General features: G+C 37.7%; 2 protein-coding genes across 2 annotated transcripts in view; one reads left to right on the top strand and one right to left on the bottom strand.

The window, feature by feature from the left end:
- LOC150096294 (uncharacterized) overlaps positions 1–24,029 on the bottom strand; it is a 232,568-nt gene that overhangs the window by 105,750 nt on the left and 102,789 nt on the right. The gene's annotated exons all lie outside the window — the stretch shown is intronic.
- The window catches only part of LOC150096295 (uncharacterized), a 49,265-nt gene that overhangs the window by 23,227 nt on the left and 2,009 nt on the right, over positions 1–24,029 (top strand). Inside the window, exon 2 of the mRNA XM_090409373.1 lies at positions 16,011–16,154. Within this exon, the coding sequence (XP_090265499.1) occupies positions 16,011–16,154 (144 nt within the window). The remainder of the gene's footprint in view (positions 1–16,010; positions 16,155–24,029) is intronic.

Raw genomic sequence — 24,029 nt, 5'->3', positions numbered from 1 at the left:
GAAAAGCCGCTGCATAACCTGGATAAGATTTCAGCTATAGGGATAGATACCACAGGAATGGAAAGAATGTACTGATAGTTCAGTTTTTGAACCACTCTTGTAGAACAGATGTGTAACTACCGATTTAGTATCTTTGGAGTTGTGGTGGTGAAGATACAGAAATGGATTGGCAGGCAAGCTATAATCTTGCAAGGAATAGCATGGGTTTACTCAATAGAGGTCATGTTTTAGCAGTTTACTCATACTTATAACAAATTACGGCTGAGTTGGATAAAGTGAATGGGTACAGTAGATATTGTTAGACTTTGCTAAGACATTTGATAAAATACCACATGAAAGACTGTTGCATAAACTGGAGAATATGGGATTGGAATACAAACTATTGACTTGAATAAGTGGACAGTATCGCAGTGTTTTTTTTTTTCACCCACACACGAAAGGTTGCAATATGCTATACGTTATTTATATACTCTATACGTAATTTGCAATATGTGCCATCCTGATATGACAAGAGGCATCTTGTTACATTTTTTGAACTGCCTTTAGAACTCCTTTGATTCAACAATTAACTAAAACACTACGTTGGACCTTGTCTTGAAAGGAAGAGATGGGAAGGATTTCTATATCTTGGAGTCGATGGGAAGCCTTTCAGTGATTCGGAGAGGGTTCTGTCTCAATATCTTTGTGTCTGCGAAGGAAGTTGCCTGAATAGTATAGATTTGGTCAGGGTTAGGGTAAGTGTACTTCCTATCAAGGCTTGTATAGCCCGAAGGGCATAATTTAGATACAACATATAGGGGTGGATGGGGGTTCAGAGAGAGAGAGACTATGACACATATATCTCAATGTTGTTTTAGAGCCCAGAATATTAGAGTTAAAAGACATGATTCAAGGTGTCATCCTAAAGAACTGACTATAACAGAATGGACGGTTAGTCAGAAAGGAGCCAAATACCAGGACTGAGGTAGGCATAAGAAAGCTTGATCTTTTGGCATCATGAGATGGTAGTACTGTCGTCCTGGATATTCAAGTCTGTGGATCAAACCGAAACCGGATAAATGAAGATAAGTTAGATTATTATATGCTTCTAATGCGGGTAGAAGACATTATTAAGCAGAATATGGCTCTCTACCTTTTTTTTTTTTTTTTTTTTTTTGTTACAACTATCTCTAATTAGAAACGTATGGTGTGTAAAGCCCTATAAGGATGCAGAGGTGTTAGGTCTTAGAGCCCAAGACATCAAAATACTTTCCCGCCGAGGCCTTCAAGAAACATTGGTTGCACGGAGGATGCATCAGCGAATGTGTTGATTAGGCTTCGACATATATTTGTAAAGCATACATCAACGGTATATATCAGGGGCGAATGCTGGTCTTGAAATTCACATTTGCTCGTTATCATTCAGGGAGTGAGAGGTGTGATTGAAGTCTGATTAGCGGAATAATGAATTACTACCATTTAAAACTATATATTTAGAAACGTATGTACATTTCGAAAAGCAATATGTATTGAGGGAAATGTGTTAAAATGTACAGTTTTATTAATAACGTTGTCTTTCAGTATGAATCCTAGGGTAGTGGTGAACCGTATATTTAATTTACTTTCCTAATATCTTCTTTTTCCACAACTTCTTTCTGGGAGATGAAGGCCATAGTTGCTTAGTAGTATCTCTATAAGTTAGCTGGGAGATTATAACCATTGGAGAGAAATGTGGATAGAACTATGTTGCAATTTCTGTGCTTCTCTGGAGCACAACGCGAGTTTCTTTTGGGAGGGGGGTGGTGGTAGATGGTGTTGGTGTAGTTGTGGTGGAGACAGAGTTGTAGAGTAGGTGCCCTCCCTTGATGAGTCTTTGGACTCCCCGGAGGTGTCAGGTAATTGTAATAATAATTGTAATATTTAATTATAAATGGAGGTGAATAGTATATTACAAAACCTTAATGTGAATACATCTGTGGGATCGGATGGTATACCAGCTCAGGTCTTATGTGAAGCGGCTAAAGAATTGTCAGTGCCCTTGACCATTTTGTTTAATTTGAGTCTCGGGTCTGGATTACTCCTGAGGGGAAAATAGTTCCACTGCATAAAGGAGGTTCCAAGACTGTTGTTGCAAATTACTGACCGATCAGCATATCAGGAGTCGTTGTAAAGGTTTTGGAGAATGTAGTCAAGAGAAAAACACAGAAATGGATAGATCAAAAAAAGGGATACTATATGGAGGACAGCATTGCTTTGCGAAGGGTAGATCATGCCTCAGTAACTTGCTTACGTTTTATAACAGTGACGGCTGAACTGGATAAGGGCAATGGGTATACAGTGATACTGCTGGACCTTGCTAAGGCCTGTCAAAGGCCTTAGTAATGGAACTCTAATCAGTAAACTGCAACATATGGGGATGGATATAGGATTGGTGAAATGGATAGGAGGGTGGTTGATGGAGAGCTATCAGAGAGTAGTTTATTCAGGGGGTAGAGTCCAAAAGATGACCTGTGACTAGTGGTGTGCTGCAAGGTTCTGTTCCTGGACCAATACTATTTAATTTGTTCATTAAAGATATAGGAAAGGATCTGAGAGGAACAATTCATTTGTTTACTGATGATGCAAAGTTGGGTAGAGCAATAGTGAATGCACATGCCAAAATTTTGCAGGATGATTTGGATAGATTGGAGGACTGGGCTAAGGAGAATGGATGTCAATTTAATGTGGCAAAGTGTAAGGCTATGTATTTCGGGGTGAAAAGATTAGCAGCAGTATACCACACTGGTGGAACTGTACTCCAGGAGATTGATGCAGCCAGGGATTTGGGAGTGTTAGTGGATAGGGAGTTGAAGTTTAGGGGGGCACATTGCAAAAGTGGCTAAATCAGCTCATCGAATCACTTGGTTACTGTAGAATACTTTGACGAGCAGAGACAAGCAAGTTATTGTTCCTCTCTATCGAGCCTTGATAAGACCCCATCTTGACTAGTGCCCCAGGGTTTCTTCTTGATGGGGAGGAGGTGGAGAGGATCCAGAGGTGAGTGACCAAGATTATAGCAGGTCTATGGAATGAACCTTATGAGAACAGGTTGAAGATTTGTGGGTTGCAGAAATTGGTTGGTAGGCAGAAAAGGGATGATATGATTGAGACATTCAAATTACTGAAGGGTTACTATAAGATTAATTCAGAGGATATTTTTCAGAACAGGACTGGTGGTGGGAGGACTAGGGGCCATCCATGGAAACTGGGCAAGAGTGGGGTTAGCAAGGGTGTTAGAACAAGTTTTTTTACTTGAAGAGTGGTGAATGAGTGGAATATGTTGCCAGAGTCTGTTGTGGGTGCCATGACTATGAATGAGTTCAAGGCAAAGTATGATAATTACTCTGTGGATGTTGAATAGTTGTTCTTGTCATAATGTTCAGGGCCTCCCTTAATGAGTCTGACTCCTTGGAGTTGCCAGTAATAATAATATAATTTAATCATACAAATACAACATTACAAATAATATTCTATATTTTTCAATTTAGCTACATGAATACAAATTCTACCCTACGGTTCTTCTTGATGAACTGATCAATAACATCGTCATAAAAAGTTGGTTGTAACTTAATTTTCCCAAGCAACACGCACACTTGTAAAGGCCGGCTGAAGCTCACTGGCTAAAGCTACTTTGACTGCGTATGGCCTGTGTTTAAGACAATGTGAAGGGGTCAGAAATGGCTAATGCACATGCATGAAATCACAGTGCTGCAGCGAGGACCTGGAAGCTCCTACAACCGAGCAAGCCTAGGCAGCTTTGACTAGATGAGCAAGCATCGGCCTTCGATACACAACGCAAAGCTCAATTATTGCCGTGCAAGCTTAAGACATCTTCTGTCTACAAAAATAAAAGCCTAAATGGAATGCTTATAAATGCATGCATTTATTAACAAATAGATATTATTTCTTTCTCAAGTAATGAGCTTGCACAGCAAGCATAGAGAATTCATCCCTGGTATATATATATATACACACTGTGTGCACGCTAGTTATTGCTATGTTGTTAGGACAGTGTAATGTAAAAAATTAAAAATAACATAAAAATATTTCTTTGGGGAAGATATGGTGTGTGTTGTGGAGTTGTTCCACAGAAAAGAAGTAGATGGAATGAAATAAGAGGTAAAGAAGTTGGCTCAGCAAGTTTCAAATTGAACTGTAAATGGGTGTTTGTTCTCAGCAGCTCTCATTATGATTTTGGAGGAAAGCGGAGGAATGACAGTGGCTAATTCAGCAAAGCATTATCTGTGAAAGTATCTGTAGAACAAGCATAAGGCCGAAACAGAATGTCTATGGAAGAGGGACTGAAGCGGATCTGTGAGAGATTATAATGCAACTCTCCAAATATATGAGCAATATTCAATGGTTGGGAATTGTATAGAGTTAGCAATTGAAAAGGTGTGAAGTAGTGTCTTAAAGAGTTTTTGTCAGCTGTGGTGGCTATGATCATGTTTGGATATCAGGTTATTATTGGTTAGGAGAAGAGATGTAAGCTCTTTCTTGCGAGAGATAACCCAGGATTGAGGTTTGGTGACAATGAAATCTACAAGGTTTACAACTTCATTTGCCCCATTGAAATATAGCTAGGAGATCAAAGTTCAGCACATTTGTCATGTTCATTCTTAATGGTTCTACAGTTGGGCACTACAAGGTTTATCAAATGAAAAGGAGGAATGGAGTGAAGGAATAGAGGAATCTGTGAAGTTAAGGACAGGATTTGAAGTCTGTAAGTACAGAATCCTGGGTTCTGCACTTCCATCCACTGGTGGGGAAATCTAAGGAGAGGGAATCATCCACAATGACTCGTAGTGAGTAACAATTGAGAAAGTACTCTGTTGTATAATGAAACCTGTGGAATATTCATAACTGTGGCATACATGTTATTCTGCAGTTAAATGAGAAAGTAGGCAGTATAGTCACAGAGGATGGAAGGTAGACGTAAAAGGCAGTTTGCTAAGTCTGTTCCACACCTGATCATATGCATTTCAGATGTCGTTAACCACCTGAGCTTCTCTGAACTTTTCCATGACTTGATTTCAGGGATGGGTGGTGAAGGTTAGGAAATCAACTGTAGATTGGGAGTAATGGAATCTATATTTCTGGTCACTGATTAGTGTTTGCATCTCCATGTAGTGTGGAAGTTGACTGTTGATGACCTCCATGGTTTTAGAGAAGAGGTGAGAGCAATTGGACAGTAATTTGAAGCTGCAAAGGCCACTTTTATCCATTCACCACAAGGCTTGACTGCCATTTGGACAGGAGACGAGTTTCTAGCACTGACCCCTTCAAAATATGATTTGTATTTGTTGATGGTCCTTTTATAGTTGTTGCAAGTTGCAATATACACTGCTTGGAAAGAAGCCAATGGACACCATAGTGTGAGGAACAAACGGCCCACCTTAATAAGATGTAGGGTCTTTTCACTAAAGGACATACTTTCCAAAGTGTACGATAGCGATCAATGGGAATTTTGGACCATTCCCCCTGTAGGCATGTAATAAAGTCCTAAACTGTTGTGGGACGGATGTCCCTTGACATCACCCGACACTCCAATTCATTCCACAGATATTCAGTAGGGTTGAGATCAAGGTTCTGCATATGCTAATCAGTTGTGGTGACGTTCATGCCCACAAACCACCAGTTATAGTAGTTGCCTAATGACATGGTCAGTTCTGTAGAAAGAAACGCCACAAAGTAGGAAGCATTGTATTGTCCAGAACATTCAGATACCTCTCGGAGTTCGATGTTCGTGTTAACACAAACAAAAAAAAGTCCGAGGAAAGAACAAGAAAAAACAGGACCATACCATCAAACCGTCATCTCCGAATTTCTTAGTTTGGGTTACACACTCTGGTAAGACTTTCACCAGGTGTCTGCTACCCCCACACCTGTCCATCTGCTCAATAGAGGATGTAGCACGATTTGTCGCTCCAAAACTCAGCTTTCCAAGCTGCCACATCCCACTGTACGTGCTCTTTGCACCACTGAAGATTACACTGCATGTTGGTTCAGATAATGTGTGTGTGTGTGGGGGGGGGGGGAGTTGAATATTTGCAGTCCTATGATAGAAACTCATGTTGTCACCTTCATTTCTGAATGTTTTTGTGGAGAGTCATGTCTCAATCGATGTCTTAAACTCCACATTCACTGTGTCAGCCGATGAATGATGGTTTTTACATATTAACCTTTGTAGCATCCTATGGTCATGTTCAGTGAGTCATCCACTGCGGGTAGCACTTGTAGTTGACTCCCTGCACTTCTATCTCAGTATGGTATCATTGTTTTGACCTGGGGTGGCCTAATAACAGAACAGTCCTGCTACATGGCATCCTATCACAATGCTTCTTTCTAACCAGTTTCCTTCTCACAGCCATTTCACCCAGATACAAGTGCACTGATTTTGGAGCATCATATTTCTCTAATTTACACAACTACAACACCTAATTCGTTATTACATGGCACAATGCACCTTGCCCATGGGGGAGGGGTGTCTTCTTGAGTGGTATATTTCTTTCTGAGAAAATGTTATTTTTGTGTGTGGGGAAGACTCAAAAATTTTCACCACAAATATATGGGGTGAATTGAGACTGTCTTCCAAAAATCAAAAATTTCTAGGAATGGTGATCTTTCATTTTATATTATTTATGATGATGTAACATTTGATTGTTATTTACCAAGACCTCCAGGGAATCATCAAGGTATTACATATTTATTACCTGAATAGCTGTGACAACTATTCTTGAATTCATTCATACTACCTGCACTAGCTACCTTCACTGGCACTCCTTTCCAGTTAACTACTCTGAGAAAATCTAGTTCGCCCTCTTTCTTGAAGGCATTAATTCTCAACTTTCAAGGATACTCCCATCCTTTCTCTACCTCCATAAAATGGCAAATTCCATCTAATGGTATCCTGTATATGGCGATTTCAGAATTTGTAAGTCTCAATCATATTACCTACTCTTTCTCCCATTTGCTAGTGGCTGTAGTCCTCAAATTCTCAACTGTCTTCATAATCTTGATTCCTCAATCCTGATATCATTTATAACACTCTCCCCACTGTATCAGAATCATTATGGAAACCAAGAGTACAGACCTACGCATAACAGTCCAAGTGAAGTCTTATCAAGGCCTTGTAAAGAGACGAAATGACTAGTCCTCATCCTTACATGTGAATGTTTTTTTCAATATCACAATTAACCTCCAAGTTGTGTTTGCAATTTTTGCTATATGGCCCTTGAACTTCAACTTCCTATCTACTTTTTCTCCAAGTTCCCTAGCCTGATCAGTTTCTTCTAGTATAATACTACCAATATAATATGATATTTATTACACCAAAGTGTATGACTTTTCATTTACTAACATTGAATTGCACCATTTTCACATTCCCACAATTTCAGCCTTGCATTATTCTGATGGTTCTGCAAGTACTCCAGTCTTGATTATTATGCCTATCTTTGCATCATGAGCAAACAGCTGATGTCTCCTGTCAAATTCTTGAATAACTATGCTTGAATTCATTCGCACTAGCCACCTCCAATGGCATCTCTTTCCAATTAACCACTCTCAGAAAATCTAGCTCACCAAAGCTTAAATGTCTTCCATTTGTCAAATCCTTTTAGTGAAGTCCAAAATTATCATGGTGTATCCATCTTCCTTATCTAACTCAATGGTAACTTTATTATAGAATATGAGCTAAGTTTCTCAAACATGATCCTCCCTTAATAAATGCAGGATGTTCATTACAAATTACAGATTCTCTGTCAACCTATTTCTGTATTGGAGAACTAATTAACTTTTCCAAAATCTTCACCACCACTCCAGAAGTACTGACAGATTGATAGTTGGACATTTCAGGCTTTGTACCACTCTTACATATGATGGCACAGATGTGTGAGTAGTATCACATCACTTGGTATTCTGAAATTGAACATAATTTTTTATGTGAATTTGCCAAGAAAGGTTGTAATTATTTAGTGTTGTGATTGGGTAAAGTTTACATAAACTGGGAGACCTGTTCTAGACATCAAACAAGAAATTTTTCAAGCCAATTCAGGCCTCCAGTGGCTTGATTAATTAGTAACTTTTTCACCTAAAGATATTAACAAACATCCATGCCCATGATGATTCAATCTCCCAATCTGTTTGTTGGAGAGCAAGTACACTATCCACTCAGCCAATAAATACCCTCTCTTTTAAATGGTAATCTAACATAAGAGAGGTGGTTCAGCCTATATGTGATAGCTCTGTCAACCAAGTCTGTAATTGAACATGAACTTAGCCCAACCCAGTGAAAGACATGCATGCAGAATCCAGTTCTTTTCATCTTGGATAAGAATTCCTCAAACAACCTTGATTCAGAGCTTGATCAAGCTGTCCACAACCTTTACTTTGAGAAATTTAAACAGATCACACTATCTCTCATACCTCTGAACTTGGATTACTTCAAGATCCAAGTCCGTATGTTAGCTTTACCAGACTGTGCAGTGCTGGTGCACAGCAGCTGTCAAACCCCCCCCCCCCCATGCACCAACTCTTGATTTGACTGAGTAGAAGGCAAAAATCCAACATGTGCCATACCTCAGCTCTATTAGACAGCAAGCCATTGGCAGCAGGAGCTAAGTCCAGGCCATTGACTGACCAGCAGAAATCAGCCAGCATCTTCAGAATGCTTTACCAAAGAAATTTTAATGGGTAAAAAATGAAATCAGTGAGAGAGAGAATATTAGTAAATCAATGCAGAAGTCATATTTTTCAAACTCGAGTAGCAAAATGGTGTATCACTGTCCATAATACTGGAGAGATGTTTTCAGTAATTTTTTTTTAACTAGCCAAAGCAAATAAGAAAAACATCATGGGCATTATGAGACACAAAGAATAACTGATGTCTCATCTTTATAAACTATGAGGATGGTACAAAAGTAATGTTTGCTGGCTTTTTTTTTTAGTTTCTTAAAGTTAAACATGGTGGAAAGCTTTATAATGTGACCTAATGAATAATGGTCTTCAGTTCAACCACAGCAAGTAGTACTGTAATTGGTCACATGAGTTAAGCATAAAGTGGTTCAAAATAGCATCTGTCATAGATGCATCTATGAAGCAGACAGTGCTGACCAAATTCCTTACTGCAGATGAGTCCAATAGAAATTTACCTATCTGGAAAATGTGAATGGCGATGATATCAGTGGCACGAGCACAGTCAAATGCTATGCCAGACACTTTGAGTGGTGAAATCAAGTTCAGAGATAAACTTGAAGTGGCCAGCCAGCAATGGTAGAGATGACAAACAAAAAAGCCACATTGATGCACTGATCAAGGAATGACATCACAACTCAAATTGTGTAAAGCAGTTGTATCAGAAAAGAGTGGTGATGACCATCATTATGATGGTGGCTACAAGATTTGTGCATGACGAACACAAAGAAGTCCAGAAAGTTACCTTTAAGGAATTTTGCCAACACTACAAAGAAAAGAATGGGGGGGGGGGAAGCTTTTCTGTCATGAATAGTCACAGTGATGAAACCTGGCTTCTCTATTATGACTCCTGAAACAGAGATAATCAATGAAATGGCATCATCTTAATTCACTGTAAGAAGAAAGGCCAAGACATGGCAGCCATGCTCTAGAACAAGGATGGGATTTCCCTTGGGTATATTTTTATTTTTGGAGAAAGAAACCATCAATTCAGAACAGTAAGTGAAAAAATTGCAGGAACTGAAAAAAAAAAAAAAAAAGCACTTAGAATTTGGCCCATCAGAAACATGAAGTTCTTCTACTTCAGGACAACATTCAACATAACACAAATTTGCACATAACAGATGCAATTGCAAAATTTGGCTGGAATGATCTTTCTCATCCTGCCCATAGCCCAGATCTGGTCCTCTGAAAGATGTGTCCTGAGGACACCATTTTTGCAGATGAGTTCAAACAAGCTATTCATGAAGAGCTCTCAGGTGTAAGAGTAAAGACTTTTATGGGATTTGTCTATAGTGTCTCACTCAGTGATGACAGAAGCAGAGAACGAGGGAGATATTGTTGAAAATGAGAAACTGTTTACAGAAGATAGATTAATCCTTGTAAAGGCTATTATTAAATAAATTATATTTTCTGTGAAACAAAAAATAGAAGGCATTACTTTCATGCTGCCCTTCATATTTATAAAAAAATTTAAACATAAAAAATCTGATGCTTTTTCATTCTCTACAGGGAATAGGCAGCACTCTTTTTTAGCTCTAATTTCTTGTAAATCAGTAGGGAGCCAGGTTTCAGTCTCTCCTTTGGCAACACAACAAATGCATTTCCATGGCATGTTAGATAAGAAGCAATGCTCTTAATCCTAACTAGTATTTATTGATATACACACACACACATATATATGTGTATGTGCATAAGTATATTTTCTACAATCATTTTTGGTGATTTTTGAGCAAAAAAAAAAACATGATCCTTATCTTGAAGGGAAAAAACTTACTTGATTATATGGAGGAGGTACAAGTCTTAATGTACAGCCCTCATATACACTATCTACCAATAACTGTCTAGACTCTCCTGTTATTTGAAGTTGTGGAATATTCCAAGAGTTTGTTAATAGCATAAAAACCGGTGTACAGATAGTAGGAAGCAGTATTTCATCGCAGCAGTTGAATACAGATGGCAGCACGACGTGAATTCAGTGACCTTGAGAAAGGTGTTATTGTGGGCTGTCACATGGGTGACATGTTCATATGTGGCACTGCCACTCAACTGGAGCATCTAAAATCAATGGTTGGCAATGTGATCAACAAACAGAGATGTTCTGGCATCACTAGTGCAGTAAAATACCCGGGGGAGGGGGCTGCTAAAAATGACCGACAGGAACAGGATGGGTGTTAAAACGGGTGGCATGCAAAAACCGGCTACAATCAGCACAGATCATCTGTGATGAGTTCCAGAACACCAGTAATACCATGGTGACCATTAATACTATATGAAAGGAAGTCCATTTACTGGGTTTCCAGGGAAGAGCAGCGGTACACAAACCAAACATAATAACAAACAAGGCAGCTTGTCTGGCCTGGTGCAAAGAGCGTGTTAACTGGACAATTGACCAATGGAAAACGGTACTCTGGAGCAATTGCAGAGTGTGGGGTGTGGAGGCAGCCTGGTGAACGCTTGTTACCAGTGTGTTATACCCACAGTAAAGTTTGGTGGTGGAGGAGTAATGGTGTGGTGCATTCAGCTGGTTTGGAGTGGGGCCACTGTTGTCCATGGTTACATGAAGGCAGCTCAGTACCTTGATATTCTGAAAAATCAGGTGCTGCCTACACTGTGGAGTTTTTATAGAATGGATCCATGTTACTATTAAAATGACAATGCTGCCCCATGCCACAAAACTGCAGCTGTTATGGAATGGTATGAAGAGATGGATGTTAAACGACTGCCCTGTCCTCAACCCCATTGAACACCTGTGAGATGAATTGGAGCAGCAATTGAGGTCCCAGAGCAGCACATCCTCGATCTGTCGCTGAACTGAGTGCTGCTTTGATGGAGAAATGGAGACAAATTCCACATGATTTCTGCCGCACATTGGTGGAAAACCTCCCTCAAAGGGTGTAGGAGATCAAAGCCTGATATCAGGGTTTGCCTTGTGGTATCAATAACTAAATTGCAAAAGTGTCTGGAAAATTATTGGTAGATAATGTATATATATTTCCATGGCATGTTAGATAAGAAGCAATGCTCTTAATCCTAACTAGTATTTATTGATATATATATGTGTGTGTGTGTGTGTGTGTGTGCGCACATGCATAAGTATATATTCTACAATCATTTTTAGTGATTCGTTGAATCACCAACAAAAAACCCCAAGTTCCTCATCCTGAAGGAAAAACCTACTTAGTTATATGGAGGAGGTACAGGTCTTAATATACAGTTCTCATATATATATATATATATATATATATCCCCCCCCCCAATTCCATGTTTTCTGTTGAAAAATTCTGGCACTTTGTAGCTTCTGATATTTTCTCAGCCTCAAAACTCAAGTCCTGTCTTAGAAATATCCTCTTAGATCCATGTTTCTGATTCACTGAAGGTAGTTTCTGGATTAATATTCATTCTTTGGCATGTTTTTGACTGAATTTTTCCCTATTCTCAAGCTGTATTTTTGATGAAAAATCTTAGTTATTCTGGATGGATAACTTGTGAAGGGAAAAAATACTTTTTCCCCCTCTCCAATTATAATAATAAAAAAACTTTTTTTTCCCTCTCCAGTTATAATAATAAAAAAAAACTTTTATTTCAAATGTCTTTTTTTAAACTCAGTAAACACAAACTCCAGCTCTTTAAAACACATTAGCATATTCCTTCTAACTACTTGCCCACACAATGTTATGTTTGTTTCTGTACTATTGTTTTCATTACTGTTTAATATTGCATAGTGTAATTTGCTGACTGAGTGGATAGCATCTTCATTCTATAAAATCAATCAGGCTGTGGGTTTCATTCCTACTGGTGAATGGATGTTTGTGAGCTTTTATCTCTTAAATGTTTTTCATCAGCTGGTTTAAGACCACTACCCTGCTTATTGGAAGTTTCATGTTTGATCTTCAGAACAGGGTTCTCAGATTATTTAATGCTCAACACAGCAATGACAATAAAGACTATATTTCAAATCTTTGGCATAAAATTAATAAATATACACTGCTTGAAAGGATAATCCCATAGGCAAGGGATCATGCATCACGGCATATAACTAGTCCTGTGTTTGTAGCCAATATAAATTGGAGGAATATGATTCTCCTTAGTCAGTGCAACTGTGTCCAGGTAAAATGGCTGTGAGAAGGGAACTGGTGAAGTTTGAAGGAGGTGTGATTGGATGCCATGTTGCAGGCCTATCTGTTCGACAAATTAGGCAATCCCAGGTCAATAATCAGCAAACCATACTGAGATGGAGCACAGGGAATCAATTGCAAGTGATACTTGCAGTGGACAACTCACCACACTCACCGAACGTAACCATAGGGTGCTACAAAGGATAATATGTAAAAACTATCATTCGATGGCCGACACATTGAATGCATAGTTCCAGGCATCTACAGGGAACATGAATCTGCACAAAAATATTCAAGACTGAGGTTGATAACATGATTCATTTTTCGAGGTTGAGTTTCCATCATAGGACTGCAATGTGCAAGTACCACATTACCCAAACCAACATGCAGTGTCATCTTAAGTGGTGCAGAGAGCATGTACTTCAGACTCTCTGTATTAGGATAAAAAGCTTTTAGAGTTTCATAGAGCATTATCTTCTTTGTATACAAAAAAGTTCATCTGTATGCAAATTTGTAGGCAACTCATACCATAGGTATGTGTTGCCTCTCTATGGGGTCTGAAATTTTCCTTTTATTAGTTCTGAAAAAACCTTATGCTATGCCATCTAGTGTAACTAGATGGAATAGCCTTCATGGAGTGCCTTCAGATTGATTATGGCAAGCTACAGTCTCATCTGGCAGAGTTAATATTTTAATAATGCATCATTAAAACTTCACACTAATGATCAACAACTTTGTAACTCTATTACTTTTGAAATTTTTGAAGTGCAAACATTTAATTGGTATATATATATATATATATATATATATATATATATATATATATATATATGTAGAAAGTTTTTTACCTTGGGTATGCTATACGTTAAAGATACCAAGCAATTTTATAAACTTGGTTTTAATCCTTTTTCACAAGTAAGCAAACAGGCAGATAAGTGAAGCTTGCACCGAAGTATTTTCTACAGTCTCATCTGGCAGAGTTAATATTTTGATAATGCATCATTAAAACTTCACACTAATGATCAACAACTTTGTAAACTCTATTACTTTTGAAATTTTTGAAGTGCAAACATTTAATTGGTATATATATATATATATATATATAAAAATATATATATATGTAGAAAGTTTTTTACCTTGGGTATGCTATACGTTAAAGATACCAAGCAATTTTATAAACTTGGTTTTAATCCTTTTTCACAAGTAAGCAAACAGGCAGATAAGTAAAGCTTACACCTGAAGTATTTTCAGGTCTGAAGCAACCTGTGGTAAAGGTGGAGTAAGCTCTAATCACGTTCCCTTAGTATCTCCCCTTAATGCAAAGCACATCTCCTTGTGGATATGTATGATGCTATGCATTAAGGGAAGGGCCACTACCCAGACCAGTTTCGACCTTTATTGAGGTCTCGTCAGTGTGAGCCAGACCCTGAGATGCCAAGGTTGAAGTAATGCAGAACTTATAAATTTTACCTATACAAGTTTCCACTAGGTGCTTTGACCTTATTAAATAAAACTCTCAGAATGAGAGAAAGATGTAGAAAGTTTTTTACCTTGGGTATACTATATGTTAAAGATACCAAGCAATTTTATAAACTTGGTTTTAATCCTTTTTTCCCAAGTAAGCAAACAGACAGGTAAGTCAAGTTTATAAATTCTGCATTACTTCAACCTTGGCATCTCAGGGTCTGGCTCCCACTGACGAGACCTCAATAAAGGTCGAAACCGGTCTGGATACTGGCCCTTCCCTTAATGCATAGCATCATACATGTCTGCAAGGAGATGTGCTTCGCATTAAGGGGAGATACTAAGGGAAAGTGATCAGAGATTACTCCACCTGTACCATGGGTTGCCTCAGACCTGAAAACATTTCAGGCGCAAACTTGACTTACCTGCCGGTTTGCTTACTTGCAAAAAAGGATTAAAACCAAGTTTATAAAATTGCTTGGTATCTTTAACACACACATATATATATATATATATATATATATATAGGTATTTATTATTGTTCGATTTAGTAATAAAGTTACAATATTACATTGCCTGATGCTTCTCTAACTGGCATACATTCAACAGTCTGATGTATTCAGATAATTTTTTTTTTTTAAATAGTTTTTCTCTTGAACATATATCATGGTAGAACATTTCAATGATATAACCCAGGTTGACTTAGGAAAAACAATGGAAAATGATGGCTGTTTTTAGTGCTGTTTTGCACTCTTTGATAATGCATTATACTAATATCTTAATTATATGGTCATGTTAGGAAATCAGTTCGGTGGTCAGAAGTCAACTGACATATTAACCCATTTAATGACTGGTTATCTGAGGGTTTGGTTATTTAAAGGTCAGATAATTGAAAAATTACTGCACATTTAAATTTTCAATCAAAATTTATTCTTAAAAAAATATATTGAAAAGCCTCTAATTCTGCAAATTAACAATTTTTAATTTTATTTTCCTCTCTCTCATAGCATCTCATCAATCCACTTCACTGGCATATTATGACAATAAGAAAAGATAGATTACTAGTATTTTTTATTTTCAAGTAAATTTCACCAGTGTAGTATATTATATATACTACATTTTGAAAGTTCAGAATTTAACTCACATTTCAATCTTTTCTCCTCCAAACAGTTCACTATATAATGAAGTGTTTGGAGGTTTAGGTAGAAGGGAGTTGCTATTGTATTGCATCACCTTCAGCAAACGGAGATTTGGATTCTCTTGAACGTTTTTTCTGTTGTTACTTTTCCACTCAATAGTGTCCATTATGCAAGTGCAACAATTATGGCTGTTGTGATTGAAATTGCAGCCAAAGCATCTAGGGCAATGATGGTGTTACCTCTATGTGTTCTGGCCAATTCGCCTGTTTTACGTGACAAAAAAACCCAACTTTCCAAAAGGAAAAATGTAAAATTTCTGTAACAATCAACAGTTAAATCTTTTAATTTCCCTCCTAGAAATCTGAGATTATAGAGAATTAACATCGCATCAGCTAACCATGTGAGTTGCACAGATGTCAATTGCATCTATTTTTGTTACCCAGTTTCTTTTAGTGGGAGAAACACACACACACACACACACACACACACACACACACACACACACACACACACACACAAATTTTGGGTAATAAGCTGAATGGCTTAATTATTTAAAGGATTTTTTTTTCTTTAATTTCAGCTTCAAGTATCACATGCTACCAGTGCCATTCCCTGTTTGATGAATCATGTTCAGAAATCGGTGAAAGCAGTGGTGTTCACTTAAAGCAATGTGCTTTAAGTGATACAAGAAATTATACTATTTGTAGGAAGATGACATTTACAGGTAGGGAGAAACTGATCAGGCTTAAAATAATTTTTAATTCAATAATTCTACTATAATGTACTGTATACCAACTATAAGATGTCAGACTATTATTAACACGAGACCTCCATGGCATAAAAGGACTTGTCGGGGGGAAAGTCTCCACTGTCACGCAAAGAGATTATTATTAATATTACTATTATTATTGTACGGGCAGGCACCCCTATGGAGTCCAGACTCATCACGAGAGACCCAAATTATCCACACAATCTATCATACCTCCCCTTGAACCCATTAACAGATAAAGTACTCACAACTGACTCTAGCAACCCATTTCACTCATTCACAACCCTCCAAGCAAAAAATCTAGTCCTCACACCCCTACCAACCATACCTTTATTCAGTGGCACACCCAGAGGGGGGGAGGATCCTGGCTCCCTCCAAAGAAAAAGGAAAAAAAAAACACTAGAAAATTTTCCAAAAATCTTTTCCTAATTAAAATTCATTTTTGTATTTATGTTGTGTCATGTCTTCTATTTCTATACTACATATGAATTATCAATCATTGCAGATGCTCAGTCATACATACTACGCATCGTATGCGATGCGTAGTGTGTATGACCCCTTGTTCTGGCTCCCTCCAGCCAAGTGCTAAAACATTTCAACTGCATCAATCCATTAAAACCCTTTAAACAACACAAATGTTTCTATCATATCCTTCTCTTCTTCTTCTCCTATCAACCAACTTCAGTAATCCACACACCCTCAATCTATCTTCACAGGGAATGTTCCACAGACCACTCACCTTTGAATCGTCTTCCTCATCCCCAAGAAACCCAGGAGATCAGATTTGAGCACAGTAATCCAGATGTGTACATATCAAGACCTTATAAAGAGGAATAACAACTTCCTTATCTCTATTTGTTCATGTGTTTTTCAATAGCTAAGTAATCTTATGGGCTACCTTAGCAATATGTCTGCTAAACTTTAACTGTCAGTCCACCACCACCCTAAATCTCTAGCTTCATCTATTTTCTGGAATACAGTGCCATCAATGTGATATGGAGCTTGTAATCTATTTATCCCAAAATGCATAACTTTATATTTCTCCACATTAAACTGACACCCATTATCTTTTACCCATACTGACAGCCTATTTAAACTGTCCTGCAAGGGTCTCCAGTTTCACATCAGCAGAAAACAACTGAATATTTCCTTTCAGGTTATTTCCTAAATCATTTACATATGAAATAAACAGCAACAGCTCCAGCACCAAACCTTGCGGCACACTACTAGTCACCTGTTTTCGCTTCGATTCTGCCCCTCCATATACCACTTTTTGATATTTGTCCAGAAGTCTACAATAAGTTAACCTAATTCAGAGATCATTGAACTGTATCTTAAACTTGTTCACTTTCGGCACCCAACACACTCAGGCAATGCATTTCATTCACCAACCACTCTGTGCAAAGAACCTGCTGCTCATCCCTTTGATCAATCAGTAAATGAGGCCATCTCAGCTTCCAGAGATAGCCACACTGGTTATACTTAGTATCCCATGCAGGAGAGAGCTCAATATGAGCTCTCCTGCATGGGGGCACATAAGCTACATAAGCATAAGCTTGTTTCTTGATTCAATTCTAAGAAAAGAAGCTACAATTCACTAAACTACAATTTGGCTTGACATTAAGTGCTGTCTGGTTTTCTACTTTAGGCTTATCAAAAAATGTAAAACATGGTTTTACCAACCTCTCTAAATCCCATAGAGTGATTGACTAAATCTGAGCACAATAACTGAGATGTGACCTGATTTGGCTACATATGGATGACTGTTATAGAAAGTGATAGAATGGAACTATCATCTTCTCATTTCTGCTGGTAAGTGAAGATAAATTAGCCAGTCTCACATGAAATTGGTAGGATTTTTAATCCTGCAATATAGGATGAAAAACTGGCTAGAAGAATCCTCACAGTTAAGACACAATACACTGGCCACATAACCTTAGTTGGCTGTAATTCAAAACAACCCCACCCATTCCAATTTCTACTGGTCAACATCATTCTCAGTATTGTGGTACTATTCTTGGTTTTTGCAAACACTTTTGCAATATGTACCCCTGAATTTCAAGTTTTTTTTCCTTTCCCCTATCCATCATCATCATCCCAAGATTCCTTGCATCCTTCACTTCCTCCAGTACAGATCCACCAATAGAACATTGTAACATTCCATCTCTGGATCCCAAAATGCAAAATTTGACACTTACTGTATTTTTCCATGTATAAGATGATACTGTTTAAATTAAGGGGATATTAAATCCCACATTGTTTTAAAACTGAATAAGAAACTCAAAGATTGGAATCAGAGAGTTTCATGCCGAATATAGTATAATAAATTATAAAAGTATCGGCGATACATAGTACAAACTCTGGCAACTCGCAGCAAAGGTGGTAGTAAAGTTCTGATCGCTATTCTTGGTATTTTCCATAATGTAAAACACATTTCCTAGGAAATGTATGCTGTTATTACATTATGGCGGGAGGTCACTACCCAGACTGGTTTCACCTTTATTGAGGCTTCTTCAGTGAGTAGCTAGACCAAATTAATACCAAAGGGTATAGCGAAAAGAACTTATATACTCTGCTATACAAGTTGTCAAAAAGGTGCACCCATTAAGTTACTTAAATATAAATGAGACCGAAATAGGCTTCATTTTGGCGATATAAACATTATTTAAATTAAGGGGATATTAAATCCCATATTGTTTTAAAACCGAATAAGAAACTCAAAGATTGGATTCAGAGAGTTTCATGCCGAATATAGTATAATAAACTATAAAAGTATCGGCGACTATTAGCTCACGCTAGTAGTCGCCGATACTTTGAGAAGTTAGAAACTTCTCAAACCATTAATTACAGCATCTAACTTCATGATAAAAAACTCGGATGACCTTTTCAAAAAAATAAAAAACCTAACCCTATCCCAGGAAGACATCGTCACTTCATTGGATTCGGTCTCTTTATACACCAACATGGATGTCCCCAGAACTTTAGACATCGTATACACACTACTCACAGAAGATCACATCCTACACTCTTGTACTAAACTAACGCCCAATGACATTATTAACCTAATAAAACTAATAATCTCGGCAAACTTCTTCAAGTTCAACAACAATATGTACATTCAAATCTTCCGACTCCTCGTGGGCCAAAGCATCAGCGGACAACTAGCGGAATTATTCCTAGCACACATAGAATCACTCCTACCCCCCCCCCCCCCACATCACCTTTTATGGCAGATACGTGGACGATATTCTGTGCATTGGAAATCCTACACACATCACCACCTTAAAAGCGTCCCTAAACAGTTACAGCAACAGACTAAAATTCACCATAGAAACCGAACAGAACAAATCCATCAATTTCTTAAACTTGACACTAACCAGAACACATAACAAAATAGCCACGAAAGTATACCACAAACCCTCACATATCGGAAACTACCTCCATTTCCACTCATACCATCCATATCCGTTAAAAAATCAGTCATCTTATCACAATTCATAAATGTGTAGAAATTTTCAACCAATCAGAGTAATCTAAACGCAGAAATAAAAAAAACTAACACAGACCTTCAAAAATCGCAACTATCCTACGCAATTAATAAATTACGCAAACAAGATTGCCAAAAACCACCAAAACAACCCAAGTACCAAAACAAACTTCCCTACACAAAAAATTATCAAACTACCATACACCCAAAACACATACAAAGCCTACAAATACATCATCAAACATACTGACTACAAACTGGTATTCACCACAAACCAAAAATTGGCAAATCTCCTAAAACCCACTAAATCTCACACACTAAAAGAAATATTTGAACACCACAACGTAGTCTATAAATTTCCCTGCCAAAAAGACTGTGATATCACTACACAGGTTCCACCATCAGGTCTTTATGGGCAAGACTACAAGAACACTTCCGTGATTGTAACATCCCTATTCCAGAACATTTAAATACTAAAAAACGCAACATCAAAAAGAAAAATTGAATACAAAGCACAGGAAAAACGGAAATAGCTGTTCACGCCCTTGAACAAAAACACACCCCGCAGATCGACAAGGCCATCATAGTAGACAGACAAGACAATGAAGCAATGCTTAGAATATCGGAAATAATAGCCATAAAATGTGACGCGAACTCTATCAACGTACACAGGCCCTACATATAAAAAGCATGCATTCTCGAGCATGCTTTTTGTATTTAAAAAAAAAAATGCCAAAAACAATTTTAAGCATTTTTGCATTTCGTAGGCATGTGGTGACATCTATTTTGAATATAACTGAGTTCAACTCAAGCAGTTCTCTATCCACATTTGCTACTTCAAGGAAAATTTTTACACTGGTGTATAGAGCAGAAGAAATCTCCTGGCCAATGTGTCACAGGGCCTGCATCTTTCCAGTGATAGGAAATATAGCAGGAAGTCATAAAAATTACATGAAATCATTAGGAAAGAGAGACACACATTAATCAGCCAATAATGAAGCCTCATTGTGTAATAAAATACAATATGGTATTGCAGTTGGCAGGTCAAAACGTGATAAGTAGTTCTGCTGGATGTTTGTATCAGTCCTTGAAGTGATACAGAAAGTTGTATTTTGATCTCCTGCACCTATTTCAAATTCTCAAACACTGTACAAAATAAAAACACTTAAAAACATAATACTTGCAGATTTTCAAATGACTATCATCAGAGAAATTTTTCATAATGTCCATGCACTGAGAGCAAACACTAAAACAAGATTTGTATCACCTGGTGACCAACCCCTCAGACTGAAAGGAAGACATTTCCCAATCGTGGTTCTTCCCACAGCAAAAAAGAAAGATTACACTGAGTATTGCTATTTATGTTCAAATATCTCACCTGAAGAGAAGAAAAGGATAACAGAAGATATTCCTTGACAAAAGTTTGTGTGTGTGTGCCTCCAGTTTCTAAAGAAAAACAACAACAAAAAAAAAAAAAACCCATTGGATAACAATTGAAAGATCATTTGATGCAAGTCAGTATTGTATAAAAATTCGGGGTGCTTAAGGGTCAAAGCTGTATAACTGAGAAGAGACCTCCACATAGCCTTTAAAGGAATGCGGAGAACCGACCAGGGCTTCTGACCTAATGTCCAATCCTCACCTTCTCGTGGTGCACCCTGTTGGGTATCTACTTTGATACTGAACGAACGAGGATGGGCTGGCAATTTGGGATTTAGCCGACCAAATTGTATTCTTATTGGTTAAACCAAAATAAAAAATGATGGTACAACATGACAAAATTTCATGCCGGCTGGGGCGTCGCCCGGTTAAACAAGGCCCCCGTTGTTTTCGCCAGGGAACCAGGGCGAACAGCGAAAAGTCAGCTACTGGAACAAATCTGAAAACAAACCCCAACTCAACATCACCAGAGTTAAAGATTGGTACTATCAACGTAAAAAGCCTGAATGGCAAAGAAAGGGAGCTAGCTGAGGAATTAGATAAGTACCAGATCGACATAATAGGGGTGACTGAAACAAAAAAGACCAAAACTGGTGAGATCTTTCTGAGCAATAAATACAAAATGTTATATTCAGGCAATAACAATCAAGGAAAAGAAGGAGTAGCCATAGTATTCAACACAAAATACGAGGCTAATCTTCTTGAATGGCAGTCAGTCTCAAGTAGAGTAATGTGGGCAAATATGAGAATGGGGAACTGGACAATGAGACTTATTTGTGCCTATGGTCCCACAGAAGGTTCTACTAAGGTAGAAGTGGAGGAATTTTTTGATGCTTTAGAAAAAGCAACTGACACAATGAAAAATGAAAAGTTGGTCCTTGTTGGGGATCTAAATAGTAGAGTAGGAAATGATTGTGAGACATACAAAAATATTTTGGGAAAATTTGGAGAAAAGAGCAAAGCTAATAATAATGGCAAATATCTGTTGGATTTCTGCTCAGGACATGGACTGGTTATTACTAACACCATGTTCCAACATAAAAATGTGCACAAATTCACATGGAGAGAAGAGGCTAGGAATAAGAAAAGTCTCATTGACTATGTTATTGTTGATAGTGATGTTTTCTCCCTGGTGCAGGACACCAGAGTGTACAGAGGATTTGAAATTGGAAGTGATCACTATTTAGTCTTGAGCAGGATAAAATTGAATTTCATATTGAAAAGAATAACATGTAAGAAAGTTTTAAAGCGAATAAAAGTTGAGCAGCTCTCAGATGTAAACTGTAGACTAAAATACAGAAATATTATTGAAAAGAAAATGAAAGAGTTTGAGAACAGGAATCAAACCTTGGAGATTCAGTGGCAAACTCTGAAGGAAACATTGATTGATTCTGCCAGAGAGGCATGTGGTGAGGTTGTGTGCAAAGATAAAAAAATCAGAACTCCCTGGTGGACACAGGAAGTTAAAGAGGCAGTGAAGGAAAAGAAGAAAGCATATCAAAAGTTCCTGGCAAATAAGTCAGCTTTTACTCTTACAGAATACAGAGACAAATGTAAGAAAGCTAAACAGTGTGTAAAACTAGCTAAACAAAAGTCATGGGAGGACTTTGGCAAGAATATAGAAAATAAATATCAAGAAGGTGGCAAAATATTCTGGAGGGTGTTGAAGAAGCTTAGGAATGGAGGAAAGAGTGCTGTAAAAGGAATTAGAGATGATAAAGGTGAAATGAAAACAGGAGAAAAAGATATCCTTGAAGTATGGAGTAATTACTTTGAAAAACTGCTAAATGAAACAAGCAGTGATGACAGCACAGTGATAAAAAACACTGACCAGGCATGCAGTCAGGAATACATATCCATACTTGAAGTAGAAAAAGCCATCAAAGGCTTGAAATGTGGAAAGGCAGCAGGAGTAGATGATATTCGACCAGAAATGCTGAAGTATGGTGGTATAAAAGTCTTACAGTGGCTGCACTGCATAGTTCAGAAAGCCTGGACAGAGGGACGAATTCCCGATGATTGGAGTAGAGCTCTCATAGTACCCATATATAAAAAGGGAAATAAAACTGAATGTGAGAATTACAGAGGTATTTCCCTACTGAGTGTTCCTGGCAAGATCTATGCAAGTATACTTGAGAAACGGTTGAGAAGAATTGTGGAAGAAAAGCTTGATGAAGAACAAGCTGGATTCAGGCCAAATAGAGGCTGTCAGGATCAGATCTTCACTTTACGACAAATAGTCGAGAAAGCATGGGAATATAACAAAGATCTGTATTTAAGTTTTGTAGATTTGGAAAAGGCATATGACAAGGTGCCAAGAGAGAAGCTATTCAATACGCTGCAGTTATATGGTGTCAATGGGGCATTATATCAAGCAATACTTAGTCTTTATTTGAGTTGTGAGTCAGCAGTTAGAATTGAAGGAAGTACAGGAAGATGGTTTAATGTTAAATCTGGTGTGAGACAAGGATGTACATTATCCCCTCTGTTATTCATTATCTATATGGATCACATTATGAAGGAATGTGGTATTAAACCTGATATCAAAATTGGAGATGTTAATGTCAGCTCTTTGCTTTATGCGGATGATGTTATACTTCTAAATAAATCCGCTACAAGTCTGCAAGATTCTCTGACTAAATTGAATAGCTGTTGTAATAGATATCGTATGAAGGTCAGCAATAAAAAGACAAAGACAATGAAAATAGGCAGAATCATTGAAAATGTCAACTGTGTTGTGAATGGAGAACCGGTGGAACAAGTAAAACATTTCAGCTACTTAGGCACAATTTTTACTGAAGATGGTAAACTAAATATAGAAATAGACAACAGAATCAGCAAAGCTGGTATCGTGGGAAGTCAATTGAATAAATTCATATGGAATAAGAAAGAAATTAGTCGGA

This window comes from Typopeltis vanoorti, chromosome 19, assembly GCF_054136105.1.
Source record: "Typopeltis vanoorti isolate ZY-2024b chromosome 19, IOZ_Tvanoo_1.0, whole genome shotgun sequence".
Taxonomy (NCBI): domain Eukaryota; kingdom Metazoa; phylum Arthropoda; class Arachnida; order Uropygi; family Thelyphonidae; genus Typopeltis; species Typopeltis vanoorti.
This window is presented reverse-complemented; position numbering and strand designations above follow the sequence as displayed.